Genomic DNA, 21,346 nt, shown 5'->3' on the forward strand with positions numbered 1-21,346 from the left:
CAGCGAAGGAGAGAGAAAGGGAGAAAAAAGAAAAAGGGCCTAGGATAGAATGGAAATGGAAATGGAAATAGAAATAGCTTCGCGGAAAAGAACGGTCAAGGTCAGCGGACAATTTGGTTTGATTGGCCGCTTGGCTCAAAAAGCCGAGCGTCTCGTGTAGTGTTGTGTCTGTCCTGTCCTGTCTTGTCGTATGAAAAGAGTCAAAGTCAAGACAAAAGCGAGCTGATGTCGCCGTTGCTTTGAACTTTCTTTCTCTCAAGACTGTTTCCGGAATGGGCAGACGCGAGCGCAAGGCAAAAAGGCAGAGGCGGTGTTATTATTTACTGGCAGCTGCTACAGTAAACTAACCGACCTTAGCTCACTTGCACTTGAGTGCTACTGCTCATTTATTGCTGACGGGCAGCCTTCCATTCAGACTTGGCCAGCGCTGTCCAGCTGTCTCGAGGGGAGCCAGGGAGCTTGGACCATTTTCATGCCGTGAGGTCAGTGCCAACTTACTAACTTACCTAGTCTAGCCTGTTGCGTTCGGGTCCCACTATTGCCGCGCATAGAATCACGACTCAGGATAGGTACTCCTAATTGGCTGAACTGACATCGTCAAGGCTTCAGAACGTCTAAGAGCCCACATTGTTTATTCCGCATGCTTATGAGACTCAAAGTGTGCGCTCCAGTGGCAGATAGTGTGTACTCCGGTGGCGCGACCGCCCTGAACAATCAGATAGAACTGCAGTAGATAAAGCCACTCAACTTGTCCCAGTCTCTTTCTTGGTCCTACAGGGATCCGTGAATGTCATTTCTCTTGGTTGTTCAGTCCTGTGATGTAATGAAAGCTTTTACGTCAAGTCGCCCATCACAGACCATATCTGCTGCTGGCTCCGCCCATCACGACAACATCAGCCAACACACCATCATGGCAGGCTACGAGCATGACCACAAGCAGGACAGCTTCACGTCACACAGCGATCAAGGTCACGACCAAGGTCACAATCAAGACTTCGAGCAAGACTTCGAGCAAGACTTCGAGCAAGACTTCGAGCAAGACTTCGAGCAAGACTTCGAGCAAGACTTCGAGCAAGACTTCGAGCAAGACTTCGAGCAAGACTTCGAGCAAGACTTCGAGCAAGACTTCAAGCAAGACTTCGAGCAAGACTATGAGCAAGACGGCATGTCAAACCAGGTGCAAGACTTCGAGCGAGATCACGAGCTCAGGCAGAAGTTAATCGTGCGAATCCAGGGCCTCTACGACTCTGGTAAGCCCCTCTTCACCAAGGCCACCCTACTAGAGGTGGAGGACTCGCTCCGGGAACTTATCGAGATGTCCAAGGACGAGGGCCGTGGCGGCGTTTACACCCTCCGCTGGACCGGCTACCATGACAGAGACGCCCACGAGGACGTTCGTCAGGACGGCCCTCTCACGTCGTGAGTAGACGCCTATTTTTCTTCATTCTGGTATGCCGTCCCACCTCGCTAATGTCGAGTTCAGGATGCCAATGATCATATTCTTTCTTTTCCCTGGTATGATGGCCCAACTGGCCAAATGCAAGGACTTCCGGGTGTGCTACAGGAGCTGCACTCCCTACAGCGTCAGAATACCTGCCGTGTACCCTATTCCCGGCGAGGACAACGCTGCACACTGGACCAATGAGTTCGGTCGTGTCATCGCCGAGTGGTCCCAGAGCGAGGCTTGCGCCAAGCTGATCTCTGTACTCGAAACCTGCGGCGACAAGGTCAAGGAGATCAACAAGATCATCTGCTTCGGAACCGGCGACTTCCACAATCACGAGTTCGACGAGAACGACGGTCCCCGGACCATGTTCCAGCACGCAGCTGTCTTGACCATTCAGAAGTACCTCCGGGTGAAGACCGGCCACGCCATCGCTCTCCACGCCCAGGACCCGGCCTACACCGAGCCCGTCATCGAGGTCCTCGAAAACCACGGCTTCAGAGTCTACAAGGGAGTTGGCCGCGCCTCGCACGGCTTCGTTGATCTTGACGACGAGACTCTCGTCTTGTCCATTAGCCCCTCCATCCCCGTGATCTCTATCATCGCTGACATTGCTCGACCGGCTATCATCATGCAGTTTGGCTACTTCAAGAGCCCTGACGAGGAGCGTGAGTTTTGTCTTGCTCGCGGATTACCTTTCCCGTAAGTCTATTCGTCGCTTGGTCCTTGAAGTGGTGTGATTACTAATGCTATGTGTTGGCCCTTAGCCTTGGTGAAATCGCCGACCCTGTAGAGGGCCGTGCTAGAGAAATGCTCCTTCGTGACTACAACGAGGTATCGTATTTAACCAAGAAGTTCTTTTCGGGAGATTCCGGTCCGTTCCACGATGTTTACATCTACAAGCGAAAGGATTGCGAGGAGGCTGAGTCCGTTGGTGGCATGTAGCGATACATGATCAATGATTTGGGTAACTACTACTCTAGACTAGTCTAGAGTGCACTGAAGAGAGGTCGTTTCCATTCAGCGCGACAACACACCAATACATTGCCCCAAAGGAGGGATGATCTAGGGATCCGATAGAGTGCTCGGTGTTTATGTCACACTAGTGATACGCAGGCAAAGGATAAAAATGCAATCAGATGTACCCCCAGATGCACCATTGGGCCTCCCAGAGCCGCTTGTCCATGAACATCGCCAGAAACCTTCCGCGTCAAACGTGCAAAAGCACGGTAGCTTGGCCACAGGTGGTAGAAACCCAGTGAAGCCCCAAGCAGTCCCCGTATGTCCCTTGATTCAGTGAAGAGTGTGACCAGGCACACAAAGTTGCTTGCAAGGAGTAAACCTCCGTATTGACGCAATATCAGCCGCGAGGCATCAGTGACAGCCGGTAGCTGCGTCTCTGGCTTGAAGATGAAGGAGAACGCCGCCGGCGTCTCAATTAGGATGTGAAGAAAGAATGGCAGATTGGAAAGCATTGTTGTTCTTGTGGCTCTAGCCGCGTAGTGGTTCGAATAGAGGAGAGCACACTGCACTAGATTCGCATGTTTGGTAGTGAGGTTCTCCGTGACAATCCACGACTTACCGTTAAGCGCGAATTATGCTTCCTACCCCCCAGGCTGTCCGAGAGCACTGACGTCTTTCTGGCCTCAGGCCCCACTGGATCCTTCCCATGCTTGCTTTCGTAAAATCCCGGTTCATTCCCAGGGCGTTCCGTGCGCGGTGCTACAGACTCTTTCTGCCCAAGTTCTTCATACTTCGCGACACATGCTGTAGCAATCAACCGAAGTTTCAAGGTAGACTAAGGTTAGTTAGATGCTGCCATTTAGAGTGGCTTGGGATTGACAGACACCTGAGCCGCTAGCGTACCGTGCTGTATCAGCCGCAAAAGGAAATCTGCCGCTGTCGAGCACTGAGAGTGCTGGCGGCACAGCGGCTAAGCTTCCCGATTAACTTTTGTCTTATTCTCCCCGCTTACACCAAACTGTAGGTCAATGGGAGGGCAGTTAAATGTTGGAAACCCAGTTCAGATCGATTCTGATGATATACCCAGCACCTGCACTGAGAGTTTGCAAGTCCGCGAGTTTCATGCTTATAATGACTGAGTCTCTGGATATCTCGCCGCTAATGCAAATAAGCACCTTCGATAAGAGGGACAGAGTTTACCCTTGGGGAAGCACACTTGAAGTGTTGATTCCAACATCCTTGGGGTCTTATTCATGTGGTTTTTACTGTTTTTGCTACGAAGAAAGCGTAATAGTGGCTATCACCTACTCGAGCACGCACTATAAGATTGGGAATATCACGGTAGCACGATGATTGGTTTCCAATGTGATACCTGGTATTCCGAATCAACTACTTCTGATGACATGTAGTTTGTTATGCACCCCGGCACCAAGACTCGTAAAGCCGCAACCAAGTTTACACTCCCGACGGGCATTGAGAAATCTCAAAGTAGGAGATCAACATGTATAAAATATGCGTCCTGTCATGATTCTAAGTGAGATCTCAACCTTATTTGTGGGAGAAATGTCACTCGAGTAATGCTATAGGCTAAACGTATGGATGTAAGTTAGTTGTTAGTGGACTGTAATGATTTATTTGTGGAACAATGAGCTGAACTGTCTGTCTCATGCTGTGATCTGCAAATGTTTATTTGAATGGAGACACTATGCCGTCCCCCGATGCCGTTTTGTTTTATTTAATGAAGTGCTGTCCTCTCAAAAGCTGCAGAGTCGCTCAAACAGTACTCAACACTTACCACTTGCCAAAGACGCTTGCTCGACCAATAACTTTGACAATATGGTATGTTCTATTTCTGAGCTGATGACGAAGACTTTTAACAGTCAGAATGCAGGCTCGGTACACTCGCGAAGAGATCAAGAAATGGAAGAAGGTCTTCCATGACATGGTGCGTCACTGCCACGAACACGTTACTTGACTTCAAGGTGCTAACTATATTGCAGAATGCTGATGGCGATCGTATGTAGTCAAGTGAAGCCTATCTTGATTCCTTGCACTGACGAGAGTAGGTTACATCGAGCCCCAGGAAGTGATTAATGCTGCAAAGAAGGACGGCATAGTCATTAGTGACCAGGATGCCGAGGAGTACATTCAGCGCATGGACACGAACAACAACGGGAAGGTTGAGTTCAGTGGTAAATCCGGATTTTGTTCCTGTCGCCCTTCGCTGTGCTAATTCGCTTTTTACAGAGTTCATCAAGGTCTTGGGTGTTCCTCAATCGGAACTGAAATAGAATCATCATCATCATCCCAAAAGTGAGACTTCGCAGCATCAACGGAAACATACAAGCGCCAATTACCTGATTCTCTCTATCAAGGTTCGGATTCAAAGATATGACACGGTTCCATACGAGGGGTCACAGGCTATGTACGCTTCCATAGATCAAGCTGAGCACCTTTTTGAAGTCGAAACGATGTACTGAGAACCTATGGAGTTGCTCTAATGTTGTATGCAATTGCTTGTGATCTGGTTCTTGTAGAACTGTTTCTGTGGTGATTATAGCACATCGAAGGTGTTAGATGAGAAAGAGAATCTGCTACTGATATTCCCTGCTAAAGAGATATCACGCCTGTCCGCTAACAATAGTACAGGCTATCCCCTGGGCTGACCAACCATTTGCGACACCACGTCTGCCAGAACGTACGGCGAGCCGATAATTAGCAACTCGCAATAAAAAAAGATCACAGGATCGGGGTACTGTCGATTTGACAAGAACATTGCAGCGCATTCGCGCGCCATAAATATTGCCGCGACTGCTAGTGGTACATTGCCGATGATGAGTCTTGTATGTATCAGGGATTCAACGTGAAGAGTTCCTGGTCTTCTTGTGGAGCCATTCGTCCAAATAATTCAGGTCTGGCGGACTACTAACCGCAAGAGTATATTGCGAATGCAAAATGTTACAAATGATGGACGTATATGTGCCAAGAAGATGATGCACACGACTGCGCCTCGCTCTCGCAAATGGCACAAGCCCCCTTCACCAGGACTCTTTTAACAGAAATGTCCGGGTAAACTTGCTGAACTCTTCTCGTGCTGGAAAATCGTTCCGATGAACTTCCTGTTAAGCACCACACCGAGGATATGACATCATGGTAATGAACGGAGTCGAGACCTGCGCCTTGCCCGTCTCCATCCATATTTCAGAAGTACCCTCGCATCGTGTTCGTCTAGGATAAAACGGTGGCCTGTCAACTACCATTCATACGTCCCGCTTGCCCACTAAGCTTTTCCGTTGCCGTAACCGTTCGTATTAAGGCGTTGGGATGGATTTCAATCGCAGGTGTTGTACGCTGCAAGCACATTGGATAGAGAACAGATCAGTCGGAAAAGATAGATAATTGTACTTGCCTGTTATCCCGAGGTCTCTTCACCTTCGAAGACTCATGCATTCACCCACTTAGCTGCCCTGTCAATCATATATTAGATTCCCTGTAGCCAGTTCAAGGAGTAGAATATTCTCATGCCGGCTATCTTCTTTCCATGTGCCTCACAGTGGTCGTAACTGGCGTCGTTGTCACCACCACCATGGCTAATGCTAGACACATCAGGGGCGATCGTCAAGGAGCCAGCACAATGGTAAAGCCAAGGCCCCCTGTAGAGCAATAGAAGCACATGATTTATCTGCTGAATGTAAGCGTGCTAAAGTATCTGGTCGGAGCCGTCGCCGCATTGGGAGCTTCCAGCGTTGTCACCCCTGCCCTGAACTTGAGGAGGCGCAACGGGTACCATGAGTACTCCTTCTGGAGGGGAGTGTTGGTTGGTATTTCGCTTTCATGTACCATCGAACAGCATTTTTTGAAGTCTAGCTGGCATTTTAGGGATAGTGGCGTTGACACTAACCCAGATTCGACTGTTGGTATGAAGTTGATATTGAGAGCCTGCTGCACTTGGCATGGGAGAAGGCGTATTTCATACCAAATATCTCTATATAGAAAGCTCAATGTTATTAGAGGCTAGCGATGGTGGACTCTTCATATGGATGGAGTGTTTCATAGTTGACTATTTACCATAAGATTTCACGATTGGACAATCGAGGCTGCTTCAGAATTATGTGGACTATTAATTACATCCACCACCGAAGATTCACATTTACTTCACAATGCCGCCCCAGATTTTATTCTCATCGTCCTTTTTACTTTGTTCATGCACAATGATAAGATCAGCAACTACAACATGGCTCAAGTATGGACAACCAACACCCAGGTTATCCATCAGTGACCCATGCTCAGCTTGTTCACAACAAGGTTCACATTTAACTCAAAGGTTTACAGCGGGAAGGCTGAAAACTGCTACACTTAAAAATCCCAGCGCCCATTCTTCCCAACTTGGGTCTTCAATGTAATCAAAATCACAAATCAATATCTCAGCAATCACTTGTCGCATTAACACAGTTTTTTACGTCAGCGATCAGACTAACATCAAACTGACGAACGGTCGATTTTTGTGTACCACACATCGGTAGTTCAGCAGGAAAGTGGAAGGAGGCGGTAAAGAATTTGGGGTATTCTCACTGTGCCTACCCACCGAAAACCTTTTCTAAGGATATTGACATTCCAGCGTTCTACTCCATGATACTAGGTAAGTACAATCATGAAAGACTTGTTGCCTAGACATCATATTATTCCAGATGCAGCTATCTTTGTAAGTTAGCGACACTGACTGTCTGCAAACCTGAAAAACTCGGTTGTCGGCTAATTGCAGGCTTAAGAAACCCAATATATGTACCACTGTTGGGAAGAGTTTAAGCGTGTTTGATGAGCTGCCACCGCTATACACCAACCATTCCAGCGTCAACTTCAGAATGCCGAGTCTTGAGTTAAAATTCCACACCTTGCACTGGCTCAACTATCTCGACTTCCATCTCCAAGCATCCATGCACATTGTCACATACATCTGCTTAGTCCTAGTTTCATTCGACCCAAACAACTTCCAGAAGCTATGATGAGACCACTAAGCTCATATGAAGCACCAGACTACACCAGACTATGGGATGCTTTGGATAGCCCTTCATTACTTTGGAATGATTCGACCCTGGGACAAGGGTCCAACAAAGATCTATACTAACAAAGACGAGTTGCAAGAATGCTACGCCCAGAACCCCACTCAGATACTTATGATGCTAGTCATCGTCGTTCTTTGTTGAGAGCTACGCAAACTCGGAGTAGCAGCCAAACCTAGTGATCAAATCGTCGACACACCCGAATCCCATCATAACTAAACACATCCAGAATACATCCACTCACACAGGGTGTTCGAATATACTACCCAGACACCGAAAAAGGTGTTGCCGTTTTTTCCCTTTTTCTTTCCTTTTCCCTTTCCCTTTCCCTTTCCCTTTTCTTTTCCTTTTCCTTTTCCTTTTCCTTTTCCTTTTCCTTTTCCTTTTCTTTTTCTTCTTCTTCTTCTTCTTCTTCTTTTTCTCCTTCTTCTCCTTCTTCTTCTTCATCATTATTCAGCAGGAGACTGCCGAATATTGAGCTTGTTCCGGGAGGACGGACGGCCCAAAGACGGAAAACATCGCACCATGAACTACTTGACCTCCCAGTCGGCATAACATCTATCACACCCGTCAAACACATCACCGCCACTAAACACACAGCTCCATTACCTCTTCATGTCATCATGGTCATAACCATTTGCATGACCACTTGCCAAGATCAGCACCCCGACAATTGCGATATTTCCTCGCATTATCACGTTTTAGTCAAGAACAAGATATGGCAGTTCATGATCTGGAACGATCGTCAGAGTCGCAGACCTGTGGATTGTGATGACTTTACCAGCCGAGTTGAATTCTCCAGACATATGATGAGTCCTGTCAGTTCTTGCACGACGGTCACAGTACGGGATATGGATGATCGCGCCAACAGAGACCAGACATCGCAGGCTTCGTCACGAATCTTCAACATCGCCCATGCCTGAAATAGCAGTTTCAGTCTCAACAAAGAGGACGAGTGCTGTCGGAGTGCTATTGAGGTTCGCAGTCTATAGCGACAAGTCTTTGTGACTATTAATCCCAGTTATTTGTGAGTATCATGAACTGAAGCATCCCAGAGCTTGAATACGTGTCAACCTGTATGCCTGTTACTAATTACCATAAGCAGATCCACATGCCCCCAAAACACTCTCTAAAGCATATAGGTGCCATGGTCAAACTTTCCTAATTTGGCCGCGTGAAAGTCCGCCTTTCCCAGTCCGGATACCCCAGACTGATAGGGATCTGGCCACTCCTATCAACTCAGAATCCACTGAGTTAACCTTTCTACGGCTTATGGAAATCCCTCGGGCTCGCATCAATGTAGATGGTTGTTTCCCTAAACTTGAATGCCATGTTCAAACGCATCGTTTCATGGACCTTCACTTCAAATCTTGGACTGGAGTGATGTCGCATACTGACACATCCCACTCCGCTGATATCTGGATCTTCCTTATCGAGTACGTCTCTTCTGCTCATACTGTTCAAACTGCATCTGTCACAATGCGTGTTCTCCTATTCATTGCCCACAGTTCAATTCTTACCAATTGCCGATTCAAGGAGAAGATCACTAGAATTTTCTACAGCCGACTGGAAGACATATCTCTTTCACTTGGGCTCAATATAGCTAATAATAAAAAATCAGATAATCAGCTTATCTCTCATATAAGGTTTTTCCGCGGCGCCCTTAAGGCTAATTTTCTTTAAGTTTACTATAATTTTGTAACAATTACGATAAGATCACCAGGTGATAAGCTCCTAGGCGTAACGATTATATTCAGAGACCTATTCTTAAGCAGAAGGGAGAGAATGTCTCCATCACTAGTTACGAAGCAGGGGTTTTACACGGACTACGCACGGGCGTACTTCGTACGCTGCTCGAGCGCACCGTCGTTACAAATTTTACAAAATATCTTTACTTTTAAAGTGCTTAAGCGTAACGTAATAATAATACTAATTAATAATAATCTTTGTTATTTTTCTTATTAATTTAAGTCATAAATAACTACTTCCTTGGAGCACTCTTATAACACTAAGTGTTTCATAGTGCTAATTTTAGTAATCGTTATCATTTACCACCATCTTCCTTAATAAGTCGCCGCTCCTACGACGCGTGGTATTATCGTTCACGCTCTAGGCTTGCCACCTACTAACCACTTCTCCCCGCGCTGCCGCTGCTGTTTCTGCAAGTTTTCCTTCCGCCCGCGCTGCTCCTGCGGTTGGTGCTGCACCCGACTGGGTTGTTGCCGGCCTGGAGATTGGTGGCCGCATCGCTGATGCGTTGGAGGGTATCCTGCGCTGCTACGCCGATTCGCTAGCGTCAGAGGAGGTAGTCGAGGAAGAGGAAGAGGAGGAGGAGGAGGAGGAGGAGGAGTAGGTGCGTAGGCGCTGCTTGCGCATACTGTAGGAGGGATAACCACGGTAAAAACCACTGATCTCTTCGCTTGGTGTTGCTACCTTTTTGGATGGGTAGCGGTAGCCAGAGCTTCAATTTGACCAAGGGCTATTAGATCTGAATTCATGTTACCTGAAGTTGAAGGCAGTCAAATGATTAAAGGAACTCTATAGCTTTCACAATGCATATCAGCAAAGGTAGCCATGTCCTCGGTTAATGAACGTCGAGACACCCGTCTAGTCACACCAGCCGGTGCCGTTGCAGTGGCCAAACTCGGTATATTGTTACAATCTGCTCAAGGATATTTATATCACCGTATTTACAAGCAGCGGTAGTTGCCGCGTCCATTGAAATAAGTTCGATGTCCATCTAGTGCACAAGAGTAGCTTCAATGGCTCTAAGTGTCATAATGGGTGCTTGACGATACAACCTCAACCGTCGATCTCAAACCCGCGCATTAACAAAATCCATAGTAGGAACTTGACTTACTATTGAGAAAGCAAAGAAGAACGATGGATGCACCATAAGAGGAAACGATTAAATGATATGGTTTCTTGCGAGACAGTTTCTGGTAAGTTCTCTGCTAAAAAGAAAAGCGGAAATCTACAACTTGTAAAACTGACGAAACTCCCGAGACAGATTTGTTCGTCAATTTCTACGTAAATCTTCTAAGTTCACGTGATATTCCTGGCCTTCCTTAATACGACCGGCTCGATATAATAATACACTGCCTATATTATAGCTCGCTCACGATAGGCGCTCGACTAAGGATACGAAGAGCCATACCAGGTCAAGGTAGCTGCCACGCTGTCTCGCTTAATAATCGTGTAGTCCTGGTGCCAGCATACTACTGTCCCAGACTACTTGAGACTAATCAAGCCTGCCGCTTCCGATCGTCTTAAGGTAACACTCGTTCCTCGATTGAGATCCCGCGGACTTCCATCCGCTAATAACAAAAGCCTTCTACATATCTACACAAGTAATTATGGCAGTATCATGAACTAGACAATCGGGGTGGAGATCTTCCTTTCCTGAGTGGACATGTACTCAAATGCTCCGCTAAGCACTAGAACAGCGGAAGACTTCGTTATACAGAAGTGGAAAGAGACGGCCACGACTGGGACACCTTGCCAATCTTGCTCGACTTGGCATTAGGAAACGGTCATATTCTTGTTTCGAGAGTACTAGATCGTCGACGGCAAGTACAATATAAACGTGAGACACTGTAAGCGAAAGCGAATCCAGTGGCACACAGACGGGCACCGGTGCCGGAAGACTCTGATCTTATTCTTCGGTCCAGCCGTCAACTGCTAAAAATCGGAGCCAACGACCTAAAGGGAGAAGACAATGAGTTGTTAGAGCTTGGTAGGCCTAAAGATAAGTCCATCCTCGCACAAGTTCATAGCGCTGTCGACCTCAAAGAGGTATACTATATTATCAAATGGCAATGCTCCGAAAAAGAGAAGAGGAAAAAAAAGAGAAAAAAAAGAGCCAAAACTGACCACAATAGTCTCTGTAATTTTAAGGTTGCCCCTAAGCGTGACTTTCCCGATACATACAAGAAGATGTGGGTTGCCATGGTGGAGACGCCTGTGAGGACGTTTGTCTGGACGGTCCTCTCACATCGTGAGTAGACCCCCTTGGTTCATAGCGCAGATATCGACAGTCACTCAAAAGGGCATTTTGGATGCTATTCGACAGCTCGTGGCGGGTGCTCCAAAGTAGCTAAAGTCGGTTAGCACTTAGTATCCCATTTTAGATGCTCCTAAGCAGCTAGAGCCGACCGTCACTCCTACTATCACTCAGCACTCCGTGTTGGATGCTACCAGGAAGCCCGATTCAGTCGTCATTGGGCAGTTCACCTGACTCTGCAGGCTAGGAAACGAAAGATGCTTCTGATTGGGACTTGCATATGGTTGCTCCTGGTATAGACTTGGAAACGATTGAGACCAAGGAAGCGCTTCATGAACGTTTTTCTATGTCCCGGAATGAAGTCTTTGCCACCACCTCAACCCCAGTCTCATCAGATATGCCACCGCCATACCTTGGTCTACTATAAAGGCCTGGAACCTAAGGTTCCTATATGCGGTGCATCCTAACAGAGGTAGAAGACATGCTTCGCGAACTTGTTGAGCTACTTCAGGCTGAGGATGGTGGTGGCGTCTACACCCCCCGCTGGACCGGTACCATAGTGAAGGAGTCTATGAGGTTCGCAAGGGCCTTTTGACGTCGTCAATAGATCGACCTTTGTGTATAAAGCAAGAAATACGCTGATCACAATGGACTGGAGGCATTGTTTATTAAACATGGCGGCTTTAGTTTCCAGGCTTTCATGGTAGGTCAAGGTATTGCGGGGGCACATTAACTTGCCCCTATCCTTAAGAACGTGCCAAAGTGTCCGAAGTAGACGGTTGGATGTATGCTCAAGCTGGAAAGCCTCTAAGACCATAACCGCAACCAGACACATCTTAGTCATGTTGGGACGCTGAAGACACAGGACTCTGCCCCAACGTCCTATGAATAGTAGCCTATCCATCAAAGATGATTCGATAGGCGATGATGTGGCCAAAGAACCTTGGAGAGATAATAGCTACGCGGTTTTGAATACACAGCGGATACAGGTTCATCTATATTACTTATTCCAGTACCGATCTGCATTGATGGATACAAATACAACTGGATGGCAATACCTAATTTGGAGACGTTGCAGAGGCTAAAGGGGGTGGTTCTGCTCTTCCTTCGTCCAATAAGCTATTATCAACAGGCCGCACTCTATGCGGCATCGTAATATGTTACACTACCATCGTGGCTGTCGTGCCCCTCATCTGACTAGTCTTTATAAGGCTGGATATGAATTAAGATAAGCCCGGACCACTTTATCTCTAAACTCTCTTCTCGATCAGTTCCCGTGATTCATCATGGACGGATGAGGTCTAGCTTTTCTGTCGCATCCAGGCAATGGATACTGTCCCTCCGAATATGGAACACTACTACGGAGTCGATTGAGTCGGTGTCTTTAATATCGCTCTATCCGTTAGGGTTGCTCTGAAATCTTTTTTCCGCATTCCTCGGATATCAGGGAGCTTCTATAAGGGAGTAGCAAGCTTTCACAGTTCGGTAGGGAGAACGGAATGATAAGAAAATTTTGCCGAGATCATTAATGGTAAATCCGTCAGTTCTCAGACGTCTTACTAAAGAACCAATAGTGAGATCGATAGGCCATTAACGAATCGGTCTATCGGTATAGGGTTCCATTCAGGCCATTCACGGAGTCTGAAGAAACCCGAACAGCACCATGATTTCCCACGAGGCCTCAGGCTTGACAAAACTCTGCTGACCACAGTTGGTACCCTGCCAAACTTAGTGCTTGAACAAATACCACAAGCAATTTCAGAGACAGCGATGGTCGTGAAACAGTGCACCGAGTACAAGTAGTTTTAGACGACTTGTAACTAACTCTAGGATGGAAGGATTGCAACAGATTTTAGCTCTTCAAACGTAAGAATACATTGAACTTGTGTGACGAAGAAATAAGCGTAGCTAAGGATCAATTGGAAAATGTGCTGTATCTCTCGGGGGTACTGTTTGGTTGAACGATGTTACATGTCTCCATGCACCGAAAAATCCACGATGTTTTTGCATATTACTGCTTTGTAGTATTGTTTCTTTGTCATAAGCCCTCGCAAGCACGCCGTGTCAAGCAGCAGATCACTGTACTATTGAAGTGACACTGTGGTTTCATTGTTTCCGTATCCTGCACATTGTCTCCGTTCTCAAACAGTCCATTAATTGGGTTCTGCGATACTAGAAAGATTGAGAAACAAGGATTCGTTCTATACACCTAATTTGACCCGATTGGGAACGACAGAATTGAACAATTAACGTTGTATGGCATCCAGAAATATAAATTACATTATGGTATCGGCTTTTCGGAGTACATGTACCTCTATAGGTCCCATAATTGAAGTTTGAATCATCAACCTTTCAAAACATTTACAAACAACAATACTACCATCTATTTCACAAATCACTGCTAAGCAAATCAATTTTGACTTGTTAACACAATGAGTTACTCAACATGGCAAGGTTCATTCTGGCAAGATCAATCCTGGCAAGATCAATCTAGCCAGCTCGTCACGCCCGACATGGCGACCGTAGCACAGGTCATCGAGGGTCTGCACGCTGACCCTAGAATCAATATGAATCCCATGCCAGCTGACTTCTTAACGTACTACATCGAGTTCTTCAAGATTGAGCTGCAAAATCTGATTGGGAAATATGGAGGGCTTAAGGAGATTCTAATCGATGACAAAGACACGGGAGACTCAGATGAGGGACTTTACCTGGCGGATCCATTAGAAGATCCCGCCTACATGAGGCATAACGTATCTATCTACTATGCCATGCATAAGAATTACGTTGGAGTGACGAAGATCATCCTTCGTGCCTGGTCACAGCTTCACCCAACCATTATGGGGTACGGCGATTATGAAATGCATCATGAACTTCACTGGCTTCAGCCGTTGTTGAACTATGCTGTAGAGAAGGCTAGTCCGGAGATAGTTCAGCATATGCTCGAAAAGGGCGCGAATCCTAATCGACGGTACACAGGATCGTGGCTTTGTCAAAGGAGCATGCGGACGGATCACAATTGGCATTATAGTAAAATAGAGTACCCAGGGCTCAGATACCCGCCCAAGGACGCCCTAGAGGTTGCCATGCTTTGTTCCGGTTCCAAGATAAGTGAATATCTGGATAGGGATATGTTCACTATTATAGCTCTTCAGATCATCCAAAGTGGCTACGAATTCGGCGAAGATCTGTATGCCAAGTTCAGGTGTGCAGCTGAACTTCGGATGGAGGAGGTTGTCAGGGTGTTATGGCCCAAGGTTATAGAGAGGGAGACAGACCCGTCTAAACTTCTCAGTCTCCTCAACCTGACTCTGCGCGCTGCCATTAGAGGCAATGAAAAGCACCCAACAGACAACACCGCGGTCCTTAAACTTCTCCTTGAAATTAGAAGTGGCATTACCGAGACTGTCGACAAGGTCGAGGACGGAAACCTAGTAGAGTTTGCTCTACGCTTGAATAGAAACCCGGCCAACCTCATTTGCTTGCTACGACATGGCTTGGTGAATCAGCCGCCAACTCAAAACAAAACACAATCAGCGATGGCGGAGCATAACATCAGCGCTCTCCTATCAAAGACTCCAGACGAGTTACTAAGCATCATCAGCGTACCCTTTCAGAATCTTTGGGAACTACTTGAGGGTACAGAGAATGCATACACGCTGGTTGTCCCAACTGGCCCTTTTGGAGGTGTTTGAGGTTACACAGGGTGCAAACAAGCTGAGCCACGATCCGATATGGGAAGAGACTTTGTTCGTCACGGTTGAACAATGAGCAGCCTGGCAAACACCGCTAAATCATCTAGTTAGACGCTAGACAGAGTACGGACAGAGAATAAATGGATGAAGAGTGGAATAGAGTCCCTGAAACAAATGTTGTAAAAAAAGAATTTAATAAATAAAAAACCTTGTGGTTTTCCTGTGTAGTTCCATGTGGGATGATCGGCTTGCATCTGTTGTGAATGCGGCCAGGCGCTACATACATGATCTGCCTGACCTAGTTAACCTAACCTTAGACTACGTTAGTCTAGGCTAGTCTAGAGTACTATTACCTAACGTTAACTAAACTAGGCACCGAGATTCCGGCACATTAAGCCCCCCGCTATAGATGCGAACGATCTCTTTATCTTCTGCCAAACTTACATATTAGTTCTCAATCTTGGCACTCTTTAGCAACCTTGATCCTCATTGGCGAATCCAAACTGTATGAAAACTGTATCTGATTTAGGTACCCAATGAAAGACCTTTACGGCGGCGCCACCCTCTTGGGTGACTCAGCAAGTACATACCCGTTGATCATATGTTTCCATGGGTCGGGTGATTCCTGTGCGTCTTGGGGCGCTCTAACACAGTCCCTGAGCGGCGCATACCGCATTCTCGTCTGGGACCGAGGAGATGAAAATCTAAAGCCCAACTCATCCGTGCATAAAATGCTGGAGCATCTCAGGGAGGCTCAATTGCCGCCGCCTTATGTTCTTATTGCGCACTCTTATGGTGGCACCTTTGCGCGAGAATTTCTGCAGCAGCGGCCGGATGATGTAGCTGGTATGGTACTCGTAGAGACCGGGCAAGAAACTGCACTAGACCCCAAGGTCGAAAAACGGCAGTACAAGAAGCAGATTCTGGGAAACAAGCCACTCGTCGTCATTCGAGGCAACACGTTGATCGGTACATGGAAGCATTATGAGAACGCAATTGCTGCGGCTGGCAGCGATGCCGACAATCCGAGTCTGAAGGCGCAGAAACAATTGCTCGATGCTACAGACAAGGAAGACGAACGGTTGAAGAAAGCGCAATTGGCGCTATCTCTGAACTATCGCTATGTCCACCTGCCGGATTGTGGACATGGAGTTGTCCAACAGAGGCCAGATGTGGTAGCAGCGGAAGTCCGCTGGGTCATGGAACATCTGCCATTAGGGAATGGACAGTCAACACGCAACACTCCTAGCTTATGGCGTAACGTGTCTGTTTTCTTCAGGCAATTACACAAGCGTCCATGAGAGGCGACTATCCGCACATTTGCATGTTGCGATGTACTGGGAATCTGGCAGATGTGTTAATATCCTGGACGTTGGCAACCAACAGTACGGTGTTGGGCCGAAACGTGATAGTGTCAACAACACCATGGTTCAGTTGAATTGGCCAGAAACACAGCAGTGGGAACGCAGCAAAGTAGTAAACATCAGACACACCATGAAAAATGTCTCCTGGGGGCAAGAAATTGGCATGTCCAGCTTAATATTGTCCCCCAACAATATTACGTACAGGTAGTCGCCTTCCTGGCTGACAAGACTGTCCTTGAGATGCGTTTGTTATTGCCCCATACGACTCAACCTCAACTCGGAGACTATGAAGCACCACCGCTATTCGTATCATTGCAAGCATTGCACCTGGATTAGGGTTTCATTATGTTGCTAGTCCGCTACGGATCATATAAACTACTAATTATTAATTGTTAATATGAAATTTATCGAATCAGTGCTTAAAATTCATACATTGAGTGATCGAGTAACCACACCCGGCAATGAATCAAAGCAGTTATTCAGTTGGTTGGGCAGCTAATTCACACACAACAAGAACGTCTTCGACTTAAATCCAGCACTCATCACCATTTTTCTCACAACCCCACCACAAACCTCATTCTGCTAAAAACACAGAAGTCTGCACCATGGTATCCGAAGAGACTACAGCAGGTGAGTCCGATTTGATCGGGAACCGGGATCCTTTAGCACAGGTACACTCGGAGGCCCCTGCTAAGACGAGCTATGCTAAGGAAGGAACAGTCAACAATGATAACTCGAAGAGTAAGTCACCACTATGGCACATCGAACTATGTTCTTCTCAAAAATTAGCATGATGCAATATCATATGATCGCTAACGACCATCTAGTAGTCAGCTTTCCTGGAGCAGTCGACGTCATTAACGCCGACCCTAAGCAAGACAACGCCCAGCCTTCAACCCAAACAGTCGCGATAGATTTGGTCCAGATCAGATCCGACAGTCTCAGCATGGAGATGTCGCCTACTAAGGTTACTCCAGCTCGACCACTGCCGGCACCAGCTGTTTTGAGCTCATGTCGGAAGAAGCGTGGTCGGCCGCGCAAGAACCCGCTGCCGGATGTCACGGATGCCACCTTGGGCAATAGCAGTCCTCTCGACACCAGCACACCACCGCGCAAGCGAGGCCGTCCCCCGAAGGTCAAGAAGGACGACAAGACTCCGCACAAGAATGCACCAAGCTCGTCTGACAAGAGACTGATGGCTGCTGTCCGACGCAATTCCAAGCTCAGGGAGAGAAACGAGATGCACCACAAACCTTTCCCTCCCATGCAGCCTACTTTCTCTCGAAGCCAGTCCCCTGCACCTCCCGTCCAGTATCCAAATAATGGATCCGCCAGCGGCACGCAGATGCTCACCACCGCCTTCACACCGGTCAACCAAATGCGGGCCAATCATGGCAAGAACCATGGATTTGGCCCTTTGGGCTTGTCTACTGCAACGCCGTACAAGGCCTTTACGGGGTATGGCACAGCCGGACACATGACTAGCCAAGGCTCACCCTCTCAAGCCGCCTCTTCCACAACATCGTGCGACTGTAACTCCGTCAAGGTCATGATGAGGGACGTCTTCTTCGGGAGCGCGATCAAGGACCAGGACGTCTGGGTCGTCCCCAATGTCACAGCTCTCGAGTTGCATCACTACTTCGGCGGCGGCATCCCAGCACCCAGGGGCGATCTTGTGCTTACTTCTGACAAGGTGGAGATGATCCGCAACTTACTTTTCTGACGCATTTGTCGTTTGGCAATGCGATTTCGACTAATGGAGTTGAGGTGCTTTTTGGAGGCAATGATGGTGGCTGAAATGCAGCTATCTTACGGCGCCTACATTCATGCATACTGTATAGATTGATTCATGAATCAAATCATGGGCCGGGGCTTGATATGGAGTACTGGTCATCACGTTGTGTTCATTGGTAGTGGAGTCCACGTAGTTTACAGCTCAATGCCAATCATTTGCCACATCTTCTGAAACTGTTGATCGTCCTCACGATCTCTCTTGGCTAGAGTGTCGCATGGAGCAGAATTAAAATTAAAAATTAAAACCCAGTTTGTAAGCTCAAAAACTGTGCCTCCCAATCTGCCGTGCTGCCGCAGAGAGCTCCAGGAAAAGGAACTGCCAGGGCATCGAGCTCGCAGCTTTGCCAGGGGGCTTACCTTGTTTTTAGTGGCAGCTGCACTAAAATGGCCCGTCAGGGTTCGCTTGTACTGACATGAAGTGGTAACAAATCGTACATGTTCTACATCTTAATAGTTCTCGGTGAAACAGTAATAAATAAGTTCCAGAGCTTGGAGCATGTGAGTTGATCAGTTCGAATTGTAGACGCAGCTTCTACAAAGCCTCCGACCCTCTTCATCATGGACGCATTCCTGCTCCCGTCCCTTCAGGGGGCGTCCTCTGGCTATCGGTTCTAACAGCCACTGTAGTTATTATGCTATCAGGACACCAATTCCTGGGAATCAATGTCGTGACTTCTAGTGGCCTCATAACACGAGGTAACCACTTCTACCTCATCTTGGTGACTAGGTGTAGCTCCTCGCCTGATCATCGTGCGCCATGACGGCTTCGTCCTGGAACGTCAGAGGTCATGGGCGATGTCTGGCGGTCTCACGTTACGTGGGCTTCAAGAACAGCTCAGTCAGGACATTTGAGAACATCGAGGTTCTGGGTCAATTCTATATATACCAATTGTACAGACTAGACCGGGCGGATCAAGAATGGGCACGGGAAAATCTAGAAGAGGTTGGGCAACACGCCATCCCGTTCGCAAAACTCATCTCACACATCGATAACCCGTTTATCATTTGCTTTGTAGAGTTAATCACAGCCAGCGGTGAGCAAGGCACCGGTTTCGTTGCCGCGGTGCAACCCTTCTGTCTGAGGTTGCCCGCACCGAGCGAAAGGTCGACGCTCTGGTGGTCAACACTTCAAGTTACTGGGCCAAGTTGATAGAGTGTGGTGTTTAGGTGCGGAGGTCTGTCTCATCTGACCGGCCGTCATCACTTGTCATATTGAAGTCTCCGGCGAGAACAGAAGGTATAACATCCCCATACACATTATGTCACTCTCTGGGGTATTTGCGGTGTATTTTACGCAAAAGCATTCGGCTTGGTTAAAAGAGAAGAGTCTGGTCTACATGTACCATGTGGGAAACGACACAGAAATAATTTGCATTCAAATGGCGTAGCATTTGCAATCCTTACGGCTGATGTTACATTCACAAGCGGTAGAGAGTTTCTAGGCGTTATTAGGGCATTTCAGAATCACCACGCTAGATTGAAATAGAACGCGTGGCTAGCTACTTGAACAGTATACCTCCACATACAAGCAAGCTTCTTGTGAAATTAAGCGTGGGGCAATCCTGAATTAGAGCTTGACTCGTCATTTTGTGATACCATCTAGTAAGAAACACATCAATGATGCAAAGTGCTGGTTCAAGCATGATTTCTGTCTGTCTACCTCAATATTTATGCTTCTCAGATTTCAGGCCCAATTCTATCTTAAGGCCCTTAATCTATCGCTCGCCCGTTAAATAGCTGAGAACTTGGTCTATGCAGGTCTTAATTTGCTGCTGCTGCCACGCTATACAGCAACTGCATCAGCCTCTCGATTGTCATGGACTTGACTTTTACTGAGAGTAATACCCAAACAGATACAATGCTCGCGGCAAATTTCGCCATCGCTCTGGATACCTTCAGTTGTGCAGACTGTATTCTGGTTGGCGCAAGCTTTGCGAGCTCATCACTACCACAGGAGAAGTGATGCCACTGAGCTGTAGAGTCTGACTCGCGCTCATAGATAACCGTGGTGAGGGTCGAATTTCGAACGTTCCAGTTGCGACAGTAGGATTTCTCGCGGCAAATCTCACTGGTACTTTCGATGCCTTCCGAAGAACAACCACTACCACGACTGGCACAATTATCTGTCAGCTGTTGATCATTACAGGCGAAGGGATAGAAACTGCTCCTTATGTTGGAAACACCATGATAATGGCCAGGTGGGCCGTAGGTCGATTCAAGGCAGTGATATATCTCGCGACAAGCATCACTGTCGCTGAGCAGACCGGTGCTCGAACAGGAAGTCCCGGGGATGGCACAGTCCTTCGTCGTTTTTTTACTACCACAATAGAAAAAATAAGGAGACTGGTCATCGGCAGTGTCACGCTCGGTAGTATCGACGAAGGAAGTTTTGAGAGCAGTGATGCTGGTAATGGTTAGATCGGCGAATTCCCCAAGGCCGAACAAGGTCACAGATTTGGCAGTGCTACCATTCTTGAGTATACTACCATCACGGCAAGTGGATGAATCTGAACAGGTTGGGACATCGGATTTGAGGCCACAGCCATTATATCTAGTATTGTTGTAGTGCCTGTATCATAGTTTGTTAATCTTGGTCTTTAGGCACGACCTGGAACGGAAGCGACGGCAAGCCCCTGAAGACGATATATACACACAAATCAAGTAATTGAGATTAAAAGATATCACACTTGCCAACAAACGAAACTTTTGTGGAAGTTATTCTTGCAGTCGAGGATGCATTCCTTCTCAGTTCCGGTGGCTTGGAACAGAATCGTGGAGACATCTGGAGAAAGAGCAAAAGGACCATCCTCTTGCATGACGATGTCTCTAGTAATAGTTCTGAGACTTTGGTGGGGAGGAGACTCGGAGAGGTTATTTTTGTTGGCATATGCCTTGCCACTGCTGGTTGGCATGCCAAGCGCGACCGAGGTCATCATGGGCCAAATGGCGACTAAAAAGAGCTCGGAACGACATGAGCGATGATGGTTATATTTTTGTCGGCGTGCCGATGGCATACCTTTATC

At 47.3% G+C, this 21,346-nt stretch overlaps 5 protein-coding genes across 5 annotated transcripts; 4 read left to right on the plus strand and 1 right to left on the minus strand.

Annotated features, from left to right (window-relative positions):
- Positions 1 to 2,077: 2,077 nt before the first annotated feature.
- On the minus strand, positions 2,078 to 3,285 carry BKA67DRAFT_587088 (uncharacterized protein; the record flags this gene model as incomplete). The annotated part of the gene is made up of 1 exon (XM_046104295.1): positions 2,078 to 3,285. A coding segment is annotated over exon 1 (373 nt), but the record flags the coding sequence as incomplete, so codon positions are not given.
- Positions 3,286 to 4,162: 877 nt separating this feature from the next.
- BKA67DRAFT_587090 (uncharacterized protein) lies at positions 4,163 to 4,916 on the plus strand. The gene is made up of 6 exons (XM_046104296.1): positions 4,163 to 4,246; positions 4,299 to 4,352; positions 4,408 to 4,423; positions 4,474 to 4,599; positions 4,655 to 4,720; positions 4,783 to 4,916. The coding sequence occupies exons 1-5, from the start codon at positions 4,244 to 4,246 to the stop codon at positions 4,696 to 4,698; spliced, it is 243 nt and encodes an 80-aa protein (XP_045951679.1). The 5' UTR covers positions 4,163 to 4,243; the 3' UTR covers positions 4,699 to 4,720; positions 4,783 to 4,916.
- Positions 4,917 to 13,902: 8,986 nt separating this feature from the next.
- Positions 13,903 to 15,165, plus strand: BKA67DRAFT_542145 (uncharacterized protein; the record flags this gene model as incomplete). Its single annotated transcript, XM_046101054.1, has 1 exon — positions 13,903 to 15,165. One exon carries the CDS (start codon positions 13,903 to 13,905, stop codon positions 15,163 to 15,165), a length of 1,263 nt encoding a protein of 420 aa, XP_045951680.1.
- Positions 15,166 to 15,616: 451 nt separating this feature from the next.
- BKA67DRAFT_587092 (Alpha/Beta hydrolase protein) lies at positions 15,617 to 16,929 on the plus strand. Its single transcript, XM_046104297.1, has one exon. The coding sequence runs from the start codon at positions 15,702 to 15,704 to the stop codon at positions 16,464 to 16,466; it is 765 nt and encodes a 254-aa protein (XP_045951681.1). The 5' UTR covers positions 15,617 to 15,701; the 3' UTR covers positions 16,467 to 16,929.
- Positions 16,930 to 17,134: 205 nt separating this feature from the next.
- Positions 17,135 to 18,252, plus strand: BKA67DRAFT_542147 (uncharacterized protein; the record flags this gene model as incomplete). Its single annotated transcript, XM_046101055.1, has 2 exons — positions 17,135 to 17,270; positions 17,360 to 18,252. 2 exons carry the CDS (start codon positions 17,135 to 17,137, stop codon positions 18,250 to 18,252), a joined length of 1,029 nt encoding a protein of 342 aa, XP_045951682.1.
- Between the last annotated feature and the right edge of the window lie 3,094 nt (positions 18,253 to 21,346).

Source organism: Truncatella angustata (genome assembly GCF_020726525.1).
Source record: "Truncatella angustata strain MPI-SDFR-AT-0073 chromosome Unknown BKA67scaffold_12, whole genome shotgun sequence".
NCBI classification, from domain to species: domain Eukaryota; kingdom Fungi; phylum Ascomycota; class Sordariomycetes; order Amphisphaeriales; family Sporocadaceae; genus Truncatella; species Truncatella angustata.

What these genes read in the sequence shown, in the direction of transcription:
- BKA67DRAFT_587090 (XM_046104296.1), top strand. An exon ending in CGGGAAGGTTGAGTTCAGTG is followed by an intron (nt 4,600 to 4,654) that starts GTAAATCCGGAT and finishes CGCTTTTTACAG; the next exon opens with AGTTCATCAAGGTCTTGGGT.
- BKA67DRAFT_587092 (XM_046104297.1), top strand. Translation starts at nt 15,702, where the DNA reads ATGAAAGACCTTTACGGCGGCGCCACCCTCTTGGGTGACTCAGCAAGT.